We start from the raw sequence: 15,986 nt of genomic DNA on the forward strand, positions 1-15,986 counted from the left end.
GGGAAACTCTCAAACGTGAGAGGATTCCAGCATCCAATGCTTGTCTACTGTGAGTTTATTCTGGCAATTTTTGTCTCGTCTGAGAATGTCTGAAGCGATTTTACTAACTTTGACTTTTAACAATAGACTAGTGAACCATATTGAAGACACCCCCGATTATTTGATTCCCTATCTATGGTCTCTCCCTCCAGAGCAGAACAAGTTTGCCCGGTACCAGATGAGGGCTACAAAGACTGGCTCTGCGACAGGTGCTGGGTGCTGTAGCTTGATGTGACGCGTGTTCTCGTATGGGAAGATAGGCTTTTCTCCGCAAGCTTGTCGTAGGGTAGCGTGCGGTCTATTGGTTGACGTCTTAATTTTATAGTTAATTGGTACACTGGGATTTTGTTGAAGAGAAAATATCAGAAAGGATTTGATGTGGGGGTGAAACTTAAGATTTCACCTTTAGAGATCAGATACACGGCAAGTAGCTAAAAATTAGCACTAGTGTCGATTAACGAAGTTCACGAGAATGTTTATTAAAATTAAAAGTTATCCCAAGTGAAGTCTTTAAATACTTCTACGTATTAATATATAAGTGATATTGGGAATATAATATGGTGTAGCATGCACGTAAGGAAGACGTCAAGTATACCATTACTGACCCCTACAGCCAATTCAAAATAAATTACATTAGAATTATAGTTTAAAAGAATACTTTGCCAAGTATAATGTCTTTGAATCGTCTCTCTGGTTAACCTCCTAACTGCGGTTCTTCTTCCTTCTCCTGAATCTTGATCTTTCTCAAATGCTCTCTGCTCTTTTGGAACCTGTTACCGACCCTCTTCTTCTTGATCTTTGGCTCAGGCTCTTCCTTTTGTTCCTCGTCTGCAATCTGTTCTTCAGCAGCAACGGTGTCGTCTTTGCTTGGCTCTACTTCGGGCTCAACAGGTTCAGCCTCTGCCTTGCTCTCCTTTTCTTTGTTCACTGTTTCCATACTCTTATTTCCCAAGGTGAAGTCCTCGGCTTTCTCGTCATCTCCACAACCGCAGTCATAGTCCTCCAAGATAGTAGTACAGTCATATATTTCCTTCTTTAATTTCCCGTTGACCTTGTTGTGGATGTCACAACCCCACAAAGCAGCAGTTTTTCTTGAGCCTGTTTGTGGAGGGTATTTCTTCAACAACTTCTGGAAGTGCCTAGCACAGTCTCCACATGGGTAAACTTGGGAGAATAACTCAATGTACTGGGATAACGTGGCCTGCTCTTGCTTTGATGGCTTGTCTGGATATCTAGCGAGAATGGTATGGAATAACTTCCAGGCAGCATTACCTAATTGTGCCTTTAATGTTTCATTGGCCATCTTAGGCATAAATGGAGTCTCTGTGAACTCGTTCAATTCGACTGAAAGTGGCTCTTGTTGATCCTTGTTGATATCCTTATCAGCTTCAACATGGTCTTGGGATAAGGCGTTGATGGAGTCCTTGTTTTGGGACTCTTTCTTTTGTTCACCTTGGTCGTGGGTCAAACCGGCGATCGAGTCAGCTGCTGGCTTCTCTTCACCTTCACTCTTCAAAGGAGGCTGGTTGATTTTTTCATTCAAGTTCAAGTTCAACTTCTGCTGTTGGTTTTCTGGGGTGCTATCCCTGGTGATAGGGGTCAGATCTCCAAGTGTTCTGTCACCAGAAGATGTCATGAAGTAGATCACGGACACGATGACCACGAGGGTGAACGTGGTGACGAGAGGCTTGCGAATGAGCTTCATTGTCTAGGGAGACTTAAGCCTTAACGGGGATTGTTGTATTGAAGGAACTAATGTGTGGGGCACTTTCTGAACAGAAGAAGAATGTGATGTGATGGCTTTGGAGGCTTTCAAGGCTTACTATTCGTGCGAGGAAGACAGATCTTTTCTGTCACTATACAGAAGTCTAGCTAGTTATAGCTATATAGTAGTTATACCTATTGAGAGATAAAGATAAAGAAGAAGAAGATGCGAGAAACTATAAAGATAACGAACGGTATAGTGATTTTTCACCAGGAATGTGTGTTCAATACACCGGTGATCTCGCCAGAAGAAAGTCTGCTAACTATTTAAGGGTTTTCGTCCTACACGTAGAGGGAGGGAACTACAGACAGTAACTGGAGATAGAACCAGTGACAGACGTCAGATGACAAAGTCAGTGACATAAGAGAAAATAAAAGACAAGACAAGACAAAGAAAAGCAAACAAAGGACAAGCATGAGGCGAGAGGTGGTCTACATTGTCACAGAATGGGAAGGAAGTTAGTGAGAACCAGAGATCTCTCCATGGAAACATACTACTAAGTATAGCAGCCAGAAATGCACCACAGTATGGTATGCTACATGTTATAGGCTACTCCTATAGGCTCAGGCAGTGACGGTATGAGTTATCTCCTTGGCATTAGGAAAGTGTAGGTAGTGAATGGCCTAATATGGATAGCTAGGGGAATGGTGTAGAGAATATTTTAGTGGGTGGTAATTGTAAATGCCAGCGAGTGTGAACAGGACCAGAGCGGTGCGGCGCGTGTTGAGGTATGATATGGTAGCAATGGAAAATACGCATTGCTGGATTAGGGACAGCGGGTGAGAGAACGAGACAGGAGAAGGGACAATTCTCGTGGGGATGTCAGTAATCCACAATAATAACAAGGGGAGGGGTAGGCGAATATTGTGGGGGTTCCTTGACGTGGGTTGTTGGGAATGATGATATGGATTAGAAAGTGGATTTTGACGTGCAATTGAACTTCCAGTTCAGGTGTGGAACAGACGACTTGAATCTGAATCTCACTTAGCATTTTGCAGCAGAACTTCCTAAATAACACTGATACGATTCCCTGTTGAAGTGACGCCTTACGCAAGGACATGAATTCCAACCTCAAGTTTTTTGGAATCAAGTTCAGGTTCACGCCGCAAGTTTCAATGTATATTGTATCGTCGCAAGATAACCAAATTGAAAGCTCGTATCTTGCTGTAGGAATTTGGAGCGACAATGTGGAGAAACACAGCTCTTGCTTAAGATAGTGGAGAATATTATTTTTAGACTACGACAGTGCTACTCTCTTCTGACACTGATAAATGGAGGTGCTTGATGTGCATCAATTTATTATTCCAATTAATGTAGATATTATATAGGTATGCACATCTACATGTGTACCTACAAAATAGCAGCTCGTACTTGATGTAGGAGACCATGTTTCTGCAAGGTATACGAGCCGAAGTTAGAGTGTCTAGAGTCATATTATAGAGAGCAGTAGTGTGGGCTTAGTACCTGTCAAAAAGGTAGTTTGTAGGGCTTCGCTATGATTAACCAAAATTGTCGTGATAACAATACTGTAGACTGAATTCATCGCTAAGGGGAAGAATATGAAGCTATAGGTGTTAGTATGTTGTGGACACATATATCTGGCGATGCAAAGGCTTAACCAAATTCCAAGTGGAACGTCGTATATATATGTATCTGTAGGAAGAACAATCAAGTACAATAAGTTGCCATCATCGGCCTGAATGAAAAGATCTCTAAGGAACCTCCCTTTCTAATCTCTTCTATACAAGCCGGCTACAGAGTGCTAATAAATATGTGTTTCTATTGATTTGATCGTGCTACGCACATTAACGTTTTAATGATAAAGACAAGAAATGAATTGTATAATGTATGGAAGAATGTGAGCTTGACTAAGCGGTCTTCTTGGAGAGAGTGGCAACGTCCAACACTCCTGGTAATGGGTCATTACCAATAGCAAAGAGGAATTGAACACCTCCTACTAAGAAGACAATCAAAAGCAAACCGGACCACAACAAAAGGTTGGCTTGTGCAGAAATGTCTTTCTTGCTACAATCATATCCAACCCAATGGGTTGTCTTGGACTTTTCTTTGTCAAAAGATGGCTTACAAACACATGACCACGAGCCAGACTTCACCTCCGTACAAGTTCCATGGGATGAACAGTCAGAGGTACCTTTCTGGCAAGCCTCTTCAGTAGAGTATAGAGTAGATGCGGCTTTAGCACCGTCCCTCTTACCGAAGTGATTAACTTCGAAAACTTCCTTGAGTTGCTGTTCTCTCTTGTTCAACCTAGCTTGGTATCTGGAGTTTTCCTCGTTGGTAACGGCAACAGTTAAGTCAAACTTGTCGCTTAAACTCAAGAGATAGTCTCCCAAAACTTTCTTGGAGAATTGGTAAGTAGAAGAACCCTGACCAATCTTTCTTCCCAATGACAAGAGAGAGTCCAATTTGACAAAAACAACATCTTTGGTATTAACCTTGGTGTTACTCAAATGGATCAATTGAGACAATTCATTAATGAACAACTTATCATTTATCAAGTTAACAGTGTCATTACCAAAGGCTATGGTTTCATCTTGTTGGCACTTGTAGAAACCGGACTCCAAAGTGCAATCTTCTTCACCACTTAATACAATCTGAGACCTCTTTCCGAAACTGGACTTGAAAGATTCCCAGATTTTGTACAATTGCTCGTTAAAGTACTTGAAATGATGAACACTAGTGGATTCTGGTTCTGTAGTCAAGATTTCCAATTCTGGAGTTAATTCAACCATTTTATATTCATCAAAAGCTTGGAGCATCTGCTTAGGCAACTTGTTGAAGATTAAATGGTCCAATTTGTGGTTCTTGTCAGCCACTTTGTATGATGGTCCTCCCTTGAAGAATTGATCTGGGTTGTCAACACCTTTGACGGATACAACGACTCTAGGCTTGTTATCGGCGTCGGCAACCTGTCTGGACTCGTACTGGGACTCAATGAAAGCAATTAGGTCCGAGGCGTCTTTTCCAAGCTTGTAGTTGTCCGAAACGCCAAAGCGGGTCGATAAGTACAGCATGGCATCCTTATTACTGACGATTGGCGTGCTTGGAGAGACCACTGAGTTCAATTCGTAAATAGATACATCTTCGAACTCGTGCTGGGCGTGCTTGCTGCTGTGGTCTGAATTGTGCTTGTGAGCCGAAACCACTGAGCTCGCACCCAAGGCGGATGCTGCGACCGTGAGCAAAGATGTGATTCTCATGCTGGATGGGCGATGGGTGTAGTAATAAGCGCTATCTACGACTAGCGGTTGTTAACAGAGCTTTAAATTAACTGTTACTGCTGCCAATTTTTCTGTTGAAGGGAGACAACGAGAGGGTGTGCATATAGTACTAGGTGAAATGCGTATGTAAGTCTTATTAAGTAGGAAGAGAGATAGTGAGTAGTGAGTATTGAGAAGTGACAAAGTGGTGAGAAAGTGGTGAGAAAGTGGTGAGAAATTGGTGAGAAGTGAGATAGTAATGGGAAGTGAGAAAGTAGTGGGAAGTGAGAAAGTGTGAGAAAAGTAACGAGAGATTATCAAGGTGTTTTTCTAGTGACGGTGGCTATTAGTGACACATCCGAGCATGACTCCTGAGAGCGAATGCAATTAGGGAGCGTGGAAAACCAATGATGGTGAGTGTAAGGTCTAGGTCATGTGAGCCTTAACAGTGATTGTGGAATACCAAAAAAAGAGCTAGGTCCCGTTAAGTGATAGGGACCTATAAAAACCCTCAGATTTCTTTTATGAGTAAGGTTAAAACATTATTGGAATTGGATTCTACTTCGGAAAAGAGTAAATCTACAATCTACTTCAAGCTTTACGTCCACTAGAAGAGGATTTGTTCTATTGCGAATGGTGTAGTGACCTTCATGATAGCTTTACAAAAACACCCTGATTCAACAGATTGACAATAGCGAGAAGATTGGACTGCACTTGTGTATTTTCTCCTCTACTACCGAGAATACTTCTGAGCCAGGGAAGAGATAGCATATATTTTAGTGCGAGGATCTGCGCATTTACTGCAGGACTGAAAGCAGCAGCCTGTTATCTTTTGCAATGGATAGGGGACAGTACTGTAGAAACGGGGGTGGCAGAAGGAAGGCTGTGCTTAGCATGGGGATGGCCATTGTGGGGGCCGATATTGGGGGAACCTGGTAACAACTAAAAATTCCATAGAATACTTCATCAGCTAACTTTCTCTTGGCTTGGGTGTGTTACTACAGTGGATCGTATGTACCTATACATTTTTTTGATTATCGATATAGTCACCTTTATTGAACCGGATGGTGCCGGGTTTAGTATTCTAGATATTGTAGACATAGAAAAGAGGTTTAGATGTAAAGATGGTGCTATATTTCCACTTTATGGTCTTTGTTCTTCTGTTCTTGCGAGTTATATCCCCTCCATGTGTCTAAGGCTTTCATAGGTCAGAATGTCTCATCCAATGTAATAGTAGGACTGGCAGGATAAACCGGTGAGACGTCCAGCTTCTTGACATCATCCAAGTTTAACTTCAACTCAGGCTTGAAGAGAGTCTTGGTCAAGGATCTAGACCTCAGTATCCCTCCAACTGGTACAGGAGTTGGGCTTGGTTGCTTGAGCTCATTGATTTGTGCATCGTTGTTGTAATCCGTGAGGTCAATACCCAATTTGGACAAGTCCTTAAGAACATCAAACTGCTGGGGTTCTGGTTCATTGTAGTCGTATTCTTTATCCCCATCTGTGTTGTTGCAGCGCTCCTTGAAATTGGCTAAACTCTTGGACACATTCAAATTGTCATTGTTTCCTTTAACAAGGGCATCCACAGACTTGGAGCGGGATAGAAGGTTCTCTTGTAATGATACTTTGATATAAGGGAAGAGCGAAGTGAGTGATGTCTCTGCATCGGATGTAAGGTACTTGTAGATGTTGATAGCAGAGTGTTCGTCCTTCAAAATTATAATGATTCTGTTCAAAAAGGCGAGGTTTGACCAGTGTTCTATGTGATTTAAATAATAGTCGGCTGTGTCGTCAGTATCGAGTGGTTGTTCATGCTCTGGCTCAAGGTTCAACACCGTAATTTTGATCTGATCGGCAAGGGATAGCTTCTTGAAGTTTGGCGAGAAATCAGCATGGCCTGGCTCCGGGTTCACTATGAAATCATTCTTGTGGAGGTTATTTATAATGATTGTAGTCTTCGGTAACGCTGTGTTGGAGGATAACGAAGCTGTGGAGGAGACCGACGATCTGTGGGGGGATGAGGTCAACGAGGGGGTTGACATTTCTGGTAGCTATTGTATGAATGTGTTTGCAAGTTGGTGAGTTGGGTGAAAAAAGGAGGACTGGCTAGCAGGTGAAAATATATAGTAGATTAATCCGCTTCTGGGAATAAATAGAGGGCGATATCAATGGATAGTAAATGTATCCAAGAAAAGTCGTAATCTTAGGCGTGCAATTGGATCCAAAAAAAAATCAGCTTGAGTATCAATTGTTCTCCCCTAAAAATAATGTATAGAGAAGAAATGATATGCAAAAGTATCTAACGATGTATTTATATACATATATATAAATTCTATCCACACTTTCACAGCAATGATATTTTCTACAGTATGGTTGCCTCCGCCTTTCAAGATGATCGAAAAGCGTATGCTCTCTGAGATGTAAAAGCAATGGGAAGGAATAGCAAAGAAAAGTGACTTCTGTTCGCAGTACTAATGATACAGTAGGACGAGGAAACAAGAACACTACGGTAATAAGAGGAGGAAAAGTTAGCGACGAAACCGTGCTCCATATAGTAAACCGTACTCAGCAGCAGCAACAGCAGCAGAAGCAGCAGCAGAAGCAGCAGCGGCAGCAGCAGTGGCAGCAGAACACTTTAACTATGGAACCACAACCACGCAAATACAGTATGTACAGTATGAAGCGACGTAAGAGGAAAGTCGTGCGAGTGTGGTGGGCTCAGCAGCAGATGACGGGTGATAAACTTGTACAGGAGCTGAGTGACGACGGGGAGATCATTGTGGTGACGTCGGGGCAAATCAGGTGGGTTGCGGTAGAGAAGCAGTGAAAAAAGCCAGAGGGAATGCTGGTCTTGGAGTTAGGAAGCGAAGAATGATTTAGAAATGTAGAACAACAATAGAAAAGAGTTGGTAAATGCTGCTTGGCAACCCGTTGGGGACGCGCCGTAGTCGTGGTAACATTCAAAGACGTTGTCGAAAGCGTTATGAAAACCACCGTAATCGTCCCGTAGTCACACCATTAACGGTACGTTAATCTTCATTTGCGCTTTTGTAGTCACTGCCCCACAAAATGAAAGCATTTTCATGCTGAAACCACCATATTTACTCAGCCTTCGTAGAAACTGGGTCGTCGTGTACGTAGAGGCAGTGGTAAAGACATGAAATAGCGTAATATTGGCAATGACCATCACGGCTAATGCATTTCTAACATGGCAAGAAGGCTGTGAAAGCGCAGCTTCGTTTGCATCCATTTCGGATTCAGACATAAAGATAAAGTATGAGAAGCTCATCATATCCTCAGTTTTGTGAGCCGAAGTTCCTTCCTTATAAGTCAATAATGTTTTTATTTACTACTCTTCGAAGTTAGGGTCACTTTATTCTCTTAGTCTGCTCTCTTCAAATCAAATGCAAATGTATATTAGATCTATGCATGCACCAGTAACAAACAAACTATATCTCTTCTTAAATGTCTATAAATCGAAATAAAGATCGTAATGCAATGAACATTTAGGATTAAACTGTGAAAGACAGTGAATGCACATCATAGACAGCTCTCCATCCGGCTTTCTTGTACTCAGAGAACTATATTCACTAAAACTGAGCTGCTTGTGACAATCTCCACAGAGAATAATCCATTGATTCTCTCTATCCAACTCCTCTCGCGTCCAGCGCTTTATCGGATGACCCGCGAGCTCTTCATGACACTTATAACAGGGATAGTATATCTCGCAACATCGAAACTTGATAGCGATGATATCAAGTTGGGAATGGTAATGAATGCAGCGAGTGGCAGAATCAACTAGTTGACCACGGAGTTCCACCCTGGGACTGATCTCTTGACTATGAGCTATAATTTGTGTACTCATGATATTAAGCTACGCGGAATAGAATGACTCTTGCAACCCCTTCCGCTAAAGAATGCTGCAAATATTACGACTTATGCTTCTTGCCGCAACTCCTTATTGTAGGAAGTAAATAAAATTACCCCTAATATAAAATATTAGAAGTGTACAATGATGATAGGCGTATGCTCAATTATATAAAATCTGGATCTTGCAATTTAGACAATGCGCATATCCGAGCTGTCCTGCTGGAGGACAAGAAGATAACCTGTATATTGACATTCCCATTAGGGCAGAATTCACCTGCTTGGCTGTAAAAAGTGCATAAAAATATCATTATTTAGTAGCTCGCCCAGAACAGCCCAATTCTGAGGATTAGTTTTGATCAATTTGAAGGTTTGCTAAACCGACATAGCAGTACTACTCATACGAGATTATAAGAGCCGCCCCACCGGCCAAAGGCGACAGCCAACTGAACCTGGCAGGGAAGTTAATGCCGTGATTATTTTGGCACAGGATCTCTTAAGATCATATTCGTCTCCCGGTGATATCTCGAGAAAAGACTGGAGCCCCCCAGCCACATATCCATCTTATAGGGGTATGCGGCGAATGTTCCATTCAGTCCCTGGTCATGCGAAGATTCTATCACTTCTTCTCTCGATCTTTTGTCCTTGCTTTCCCTGCATTGGCCACATTCCTTCATAAGCAGAAAGCCAATCAATGACTTTTTGAGTCCACACCACCAATTGCACATCCTCAACAAGAGCTTTCGGTGTTGGGTTTCGATATTTTCAGGCAGACTTCTCCCAATTTGGTAAAATTGCAGCTTACGAGAATATTATTAAGATTCTTAGTGGACCTAAGTTATTTTTTTGATTGTTTCCTCTAGATAATATGGAGAGACATAGACCAAAAGGTTCAAAAGGTGCGGGGGTACAATACATTATGCTAGCTTAGTAGGTGACTTTATATGTTCACTCATTATTATGCTAGCAGATGGTACTGAGGGACTTGCCGTGCGTCATCTAAAAAAGAGATACAAGATATGCTTATTGTAGTTTCGACTTTAGTTGTGTGAAATCGCCTATCTTGTTGCATGCACCAAGGGCTGCGATATCACTGACAGCACTCATCATTGATTGTATCCGGCAATCATAAGCGAAGAAAGTTGTTATCAATCATATGACTTTGATTTGGTCAAGATCATTTACAAAAACCCAGAATTCTCAACAAAATAAGGCTATTTCGAAGCGGAATGTAGCCAGGAGCCGCTAAGGAAGATAAATGATCTTATTGTCCCCAGGATCCTTCATTGTATTCCACAGTCTAGTAAAGGCTGGTGAAGCGACCGACTTTGAACAAGACACATTCATCATATCTTCAATGATTTCCCCACGAATCTTTCCTTTTGAGACTAATTATTACAAGAGAATTGAATGCCATTTAACCAAATGCGTCAATATGAGTAAAAAAATAAGGTCCCACGTAGAAGATGGTCTCAAAATTTTTTTGAATCCATTCACACAAAGTTGGAGATGGTCAAGAGAAAAGGCCGGAGGACAGTTTAAGCTTTGCTACTTTTAGACTAAACAAAGACTAGACACCCCACATAGCTCAATGGAAAGATAGATCACTAATACCCCACCTTTCGTCAATAGGTAGTTGTTCAAATACGAATTATTACAGAAGAAAATAAGACATCTAAGTTTTTCAATTGAGATCGACGGTTTTGAAAGATCTAAAGGACTGAGATAAAGCCTACAGTAGAAAAGAATGGACACGAGGGTCCTCATGTAATCAATTGATATGAACCAATGTCTTCTCAACTCACTTTGATAGCAATTGTGATAATCATTTAATCTATGAAATATGTTCTTTTGGACAGAGGGAGGGACAAGAGGCTTAACAGTTAGGAAGAGGGGCCCTACAGGGTACCTGCTGAAGTACATTATCATTTTGTTTGCTATTCATTGTCAAATATTTGATGGGATTACTCCTAAAAATACCAGTAAAAAAAGGAGGGATTCGAAAGACACTGAGAAGAAGACAAAAAGGAGAAACAATATTTTGCCATGAATTAAAATCACTCCGCAGTTCGGTAAGGAAATCGGAAACTAAGTCGAATACAACAAAAAAAAAGAGGAATACCAGTTCAGCGTCTTTGAAAGCTCCAGTTTTCCATCAGTAACAAATGTGTGAGTGAGTGTGTACATGTATCCCAGAAATGCACATAAATCCACCTGCAGTTTTAAAATATTTTTATCAGACCGCATATGCAGCCTATATAACACGCAGTATCGAAATATTGGGACATGCAGGATATTAATTATGCAGCTCATACTCTCATCGATTTTTAATCAGAGCAATAGTATATTTAAAGAAGGAAATATCTCTTGCAGATTGTAATGATAAAGTAATATCCAGCTGTAACTGTTTGGAAGACACCGAAGACAATACCAATGGAGAAAGGTCTTATTATTTCTTTCAACACAGGAACAGTAACACCAATATCAACCCCAATAGCGACAACACGCACAACAACAACAACAACAACAACAACTACAAGGACAAGAATAAGAACAATGGCCTCTCTTCAATCACCTTTCTCATTTAGCTTTCCTTCCCCACCACAATCTGGTAACGATAATAACGGGGACAATGATTCTGCTGGTCAGAATGTCAATGGTGGCACCAACAACAACACCGCTATGTCCGATGCTGTATTGACCAAGTTACTGATAATGAAATTGAAATTGAGTAAGTTGGACCATAGCTCAAATCTAATCAGTGAATTAAAACAACTTATTGAAGAGTCTTACCAGTTAATAGTTAACAACAGTAATTTGAACAGTGTAGGTCACAAGTATACCGCTTCGTTCCGAAAATGTACTTTCGACGAAGAAGATCTCAGCAATTATTCCACACCCAAACTTCTTAATATTAATGAATACCAGACACCACCTACTAGTAACTATCAACCATATCAGACACCAATTAACAAGATAATAAATAACGAACATAACTTCAATGAAACTACAGTATTACCTACGAGACGCACGTCGCCAGAACTTATTCAGCAATCTGATATGGATACATATTTTCTCAACTCCCCTAGCGAAGTCGACTTTGCTGAAAACAATGTGAATTTCTTCAACTACGATAACCAAACCATTGAACAGCAACTATTCGAGATCAATTTCGAATTAGAGTAATAGATTTTTATTTTACGATTTCATGGTTTGGTTTGGATAAACTCTTTTGGGATTTTAGATGTTCTGCTTTGGGTAATAGAAAACTTAGAGACTGTCGTTGCAGTAGGTGATCTTTCATTTCTTCTAGCCTTGCTAGATAAACTTTTCGTTGCTTTTTTTGGATGGATATAATTAACCTATGCATTATTAGTTTTGATACGCTTTTTTTCTTCGACTTCGCAAATTCAGGGGGGTTTTTATGGGCTGTTACAGATTTCCTGGGTTTTATATTTATTTCTATGTATTGATTACTTGGGCCGATGCTGCCATTATACCCTCATTTATACGGAATAAATTTAGTATGTAGTTGATTGGGAGGCATTGAACTCCACCGTGATTTCGTAGCATATGCTTTTTTTGGACTCATAGTGTAGCCCATCGTCATTACATAGCTTAAGTTCAATCAAACAACCAACTCTCGGTGAAGTGAACTCCTGACCGCCTTTCTGCGACTTTTACATGTGTCATTGTGAGATAAGGGGTCAAATGAACCTCTTCGTTTGAGTATAGACAGTTGGTCGCATTAAATCGAATGTGGGCATGTAATTAATTGACAATTTCTGATCTGCTCCCTAATCGAGAAATGAGGTGTTAATAGCGTACATGGAGTTGTGTATAATGCATTCTTCTTGCAGCGGGGTCTTTTTGGAACCACAGAATGTACGTCTTTTGACGCACCGTCGACTACAGCACGGATAAGTCAGAACCGTCACTGGGTTTATTTTTTGATAGTGCCTTGGCTGATAGCCTCAGTTTGCGACTATATACGGATGATGGGTGTGATATCCATTTTGGTGCGACCAAGATTAAGAAGGGTAGACATTGCAATTGAAAGACGAATATCTTGGAGGCTACCTTGTTGCGTCTTACCTCTCCCTGTGGTTTAAAGTACCACATGGTCCTTGATTTTGTCTTTGCACCAATTGGCTTAATATTCGTTTCTTGTTGCTTTCTTTTTTTTATTATTATTTTTGCCTCACGGTTGGAGCCATCCTTCAGAGATGGTGGCAAAGAGGAGTTTGATACAACATGTACATTCAATCGAGTACATTTGAGGTACTGGTTCTTAATCTTGAGGCTCATATGCTGGGGGGCAGTGTTCAGTCATTGTTCTACATTCCCATGGGGTCCTAACATGAGCCACAAAGTTGGGAATAGAGTTAGAGTTATGGTTAGAGTGTACTCCACCATCAGACACTATCTAATGTACGTAAACGTAAACGAGCCTATGGGCGTGATAAAGCGGTACCCAAGGGAGAAATTGCCGAATTCACCGAACAACAGCTGATCAAACTAACACATTATTCCTTCAGAGGCCACTGAGACAAGGTGCGGATTAGTGGATTAGTGCCACAAATAATACCTCATATGTATTGTCTATAGTAGATCGAAAATCTTTCTCAGAAGCTGTGCTGAGGGTTTTAGTTGTCAGGGCTGCATTGTTTGAGCATATTTGTGGTTGGGGGCCTAAACCATATCGTGGGCTTTTTCGGTAATGAGTTGACTGGGCCTATCTTTTTATGCATCTACTCCTGAACGACTTCACACTTTCGATCTAGCAGAGAATGAAGGGGGTAGACGGATTTCCATCTGAAGTCCCGATGTCCGATTACCGTCTGGCAATTTCGCATATTTTGTCCCAGTAGCATAGAGAGGTCATGGGGTGTAGTATTTCTAGCGAAATGAGATAATAGGAATAAAAGGGTACAATGTGAATAGGGAGAGAATAATTTAGCTAAGCCATTGTCTATGAGAAATCCTAAGGGAGGAGAATCGATAACAAAACAATACATGGAAGACACACCGAAAACATAAGCAAGATAAACATACCGTCAGATCTATCCATCCACAGATAAAGAGATAACAGCCAAAGCAAAGAACAATAGAGGATACCATACAGTCCCTGGAAATGCGTGTGCTTACCGTTCCGACACGCCATAACCACGTGAAATCTACCGCCGCACCACCCAAATCCATCAATGTTCAAATCGCATCGCACAGCAAAAACGTGAATCGCACAATCACAGTACGGCAGACAACCTGCCCTTTTCTGCACCCACACGTGAAAAGTCTCACTCTTCTGAACCTAAACTGCATTGCTCGCCACCATCTGCAGGAGATGCGACCAGTTTGTTTCTCCATGTTTGCATGTTACTTGGTGTTTGTTTATTTGTTTATGAGTGTTGGTAGTGTTTTGCTGCAACGCGAATTTGCAATATTCGTTCCCATGACAGAATTTGCAATTCTTTCAAGTACGCAGCAGCAATCAGCACGGGATGCACTCGAACATTTACAAGCGGCAAATCTCGAAGGCTCTAAGCGGTTACTAGTCTTAAACGGGCATTCTATTATTAGCAAAGGCAGCAGTTTTCGGGGTCTCGGTTTTCTTGGACGCGGATTGCGGTGGAGGCTTGCTTTAAGCGTGTTTACCTTTACGCTAGCTGCTAGTACGCCAAAATATTTCCTACACCATAGAAACCACAGCCAGCCTGACCTGAAATTTGTTTGGAATAACAATGATGCAGTGGTGTAGAGTGACTGTAGATTTGCTCTTTAAGCGTCGTGGATCTAGTTGTGTAATCTTGTTCTTTGATCTGACAAACATAATATTGATATTCTTCTCATCTTTTCTTCTTTGTCAACCACTTCATTCTTTACCATATATATGGCCTTCTTTTTGTTTCCAGCCTTGTTGCTATTCTGAATACTCCCGTCACACTTCCCACCGCAGCCTGAACCAACGGCCGATTGCTAGAGATACCACATTCGCTTAATACTCCAAATCTCTCGAGCTTTCACCGTACAGTTTACCTCTTCGCTGTGATCCCTCCAACCACGATTTTTTTCACCACATAAAATACAAACAACGAGAATTCCACCAGGACTCGATTACATTCGCTTGACCAAACCTACAACAACAAAACTACACCCTCATCTACTTCACTGCTACTGTTTCTTCCCATACCATAGAATTCAGTATCAGTATCACTATCAGTACAATTAACTACTACCTAATCCACCTCAACTCTCCCTCCATTGGCGATATACATCCGTCTGCAGCTGTACTCATTTCAAAACCCTTACTAACTACCGCCCTTCAACCTGCAATTTCGCATTTTTTCTGGCGTCCCTATAAACAAACAAAAACCGCAGGTTACACTCGCCCTTTTTTTTACAACCACAAATCCAAACAACACCAATCGGTAAAGGATTCGTAGTTTGTAAGAAGCAAGCAGCCAGAGAGTCAGCTTTCACCCATATAAAACAAGGAACGAAGTTCTAGTGTGGATCTTTCGTGTGTGCTCAACATACAGAAACAAGCCCTCAGTTCGGTGGCCCCAAACATGAGGTCTTTCAAACACTCAGTCAGTAGTGGCTCCGCGTCTAAACCGGTGTCAACAGCTGTGACCGATGAGAATACCACCAGAACATCGTCTCGGATGAAAACAAAGTCCCACGGACGCCGTGGATCGGCGTCTGGCTCGGATAAGAGAGAGGTCTTGGGGGAATTGAAGACCGAAAACCACAGTAAAAAGTTACTATCCAAGTCATCGTTATCGACCAATCTCAGTAGTGTTACCAGTGGGGTTGCAAATGCAACCTCTTCTGGATCGAATTCCGCCAACGGTAACACCAATGCCAATTCTGCTACTGTCACTAGCGGTACCAGCGCCGGGTCTAAAATTCAGATCTTCAAACAACAACAGCAACAGTACCATTACCAGTTCAAGAAACCTCGTTTGGAAAGAATCTTAAAGCATATGCCAGAAGATGAGGAATTGACAGACGAAGAATTCAAAGATCAGTTGGACGAAGAAGATGAAATCGTAGATGAGTACGACAACATCGACGAAGATAAAGAAAATAAC

At 41.4% G+C, this 15,986-nt stretch overlaps 6 protein-coding genes across 6 annotated transcripts; 2 read left to right on the forward strand and 4 right to left on the reverse strand. All coding sequences in view use genetic code 12, as the record gives it.

The window, feature by feature from the left end:
• Positions 1 to 269: 269 nt before the first annotated feature.
• On the reverse strand, positions 270 to 2,157 carry RJT20DRAFT_57205 (flavin-linked sulfhydryl oxidase). The gene has a single exon (XM_064920754.1). The coding sequence runs from the start codon at positions 1,742 to 1,744 to the stop codon at positions 734 to 736; it is 1,011 nt and encodes a 336-aa protein (XP_064772311.1). The 5' UTR covers positions 1,745 to 2,157; the 3' UTR covers positions 270 to 733.
• Positions 2,158 to 3,454: 1,297 nt separating this feature from the next.
• RJT20DRAFT_57056 (uncharacterized protein) lies at positions 3,455 to 5,248 on the reverse strand. The gene has a single exon (XM_064920752.1). It carries the CDS (start codon positions 5,023 to 5,025, stop codon positions 3,673 to 3,675), a length of 1,353 nt encoding a protein of 450 aa, XP_064772312.1. The 5' UTR covers positions 5,026 to 5,248; the 3' UTR covers positions 3,455 to 3,672.
• Positions 5,249 to 6,233: 985 nt separating this feature from the next.
• RJT20DRAFT_136589 (uncharacterized protein) lies at positions 6,234 to 7,067 on the reverse strand (the record flags this gene model as incomplete). Its single annotated transcript, XM_064918486.1, has 1 exon — positions 6,234 to 7,067. The coding sequence occupies one exon, from the start codon at positions 7,065 to 7,067 to the stop codon at positions 6,234 to 6,236; it is 834 nt and encodes a 277-aa protein (XP_064772313.1).
• Positions 7,068 to 7,394: 327 nt separating this feature from the next.
• On the forward strand, positions 7,395 to 8,191 carry RJT20DRAFT_136590 (uncharacterized protein; the record flags this gene model as incomplete). Its single annotated transcript, XM_064918487.1, has 4 exons — positions 7,395 to 7,429; positions 7,495 to 7,827; positions 7,974 to 8,049; positions 8,144 to 8,191. 4 exons carry the CDS (start codon positions 7,395 to 7,397, stop codon positions 8,189 to 8,191), a joined length of 492 nt encoding a protein of 163 aa, XP_064772314.1.
• On the reverse strand, positions 8,174 to 9,129 carry RJT20DRAFT_57047 (uncharacterized protein). The gene has a single exon (XM_064920751.1). It carries the CDS (start codon positions 8,888 to 8,890, stop codon positions 8,495 to 8,497), a length of 396 nt encoding a protein of 131 aa, XP_064772315.1. The 5' UTR covers positions 8,891 to 9,129; the 3' UTR covers positions 8,174 to 8,494.
• A 2,273-nt stretch (positions 9,130 to 11,402) lies between these two features.
• Positions 11,403 to 12,410, forward strand: RJT20DRAFT_130262 (uncharacterized protein). Its single transcript, XM_064917701.1, has one exon. The coding sequence runs from the start codon at positions 11,449 to 11,451 to the stop codon at positions 12,076 to 12,078; it is 630 nt and encodes a 209-aa protein (XP_064772316.1). The 5' UTR covers positions 11,403 to 11,448; the 3' UTR covers positions 12,079 to 12,410.
• The last annotated feature ends 3,576 nt before the right edge of the window (positions 12,411 to 15,986 follow it).

Source organism: Scheffersomyces xylosifermentans, assembly GCF_036884685.1.
Source record: "Scheffersomyces xylosifermentans strain CBS 12540 chromosome Unknown RJT20scaffold_7, whole genome shotgun sequence".
Lineage (NCBI taxonomy): Eukaryota > Fungi > Ascomycota > Pichiomycetes > Serinales > Debaryomycetaceae > Scheffersomyces > Scheffersomyces xylosifermentans.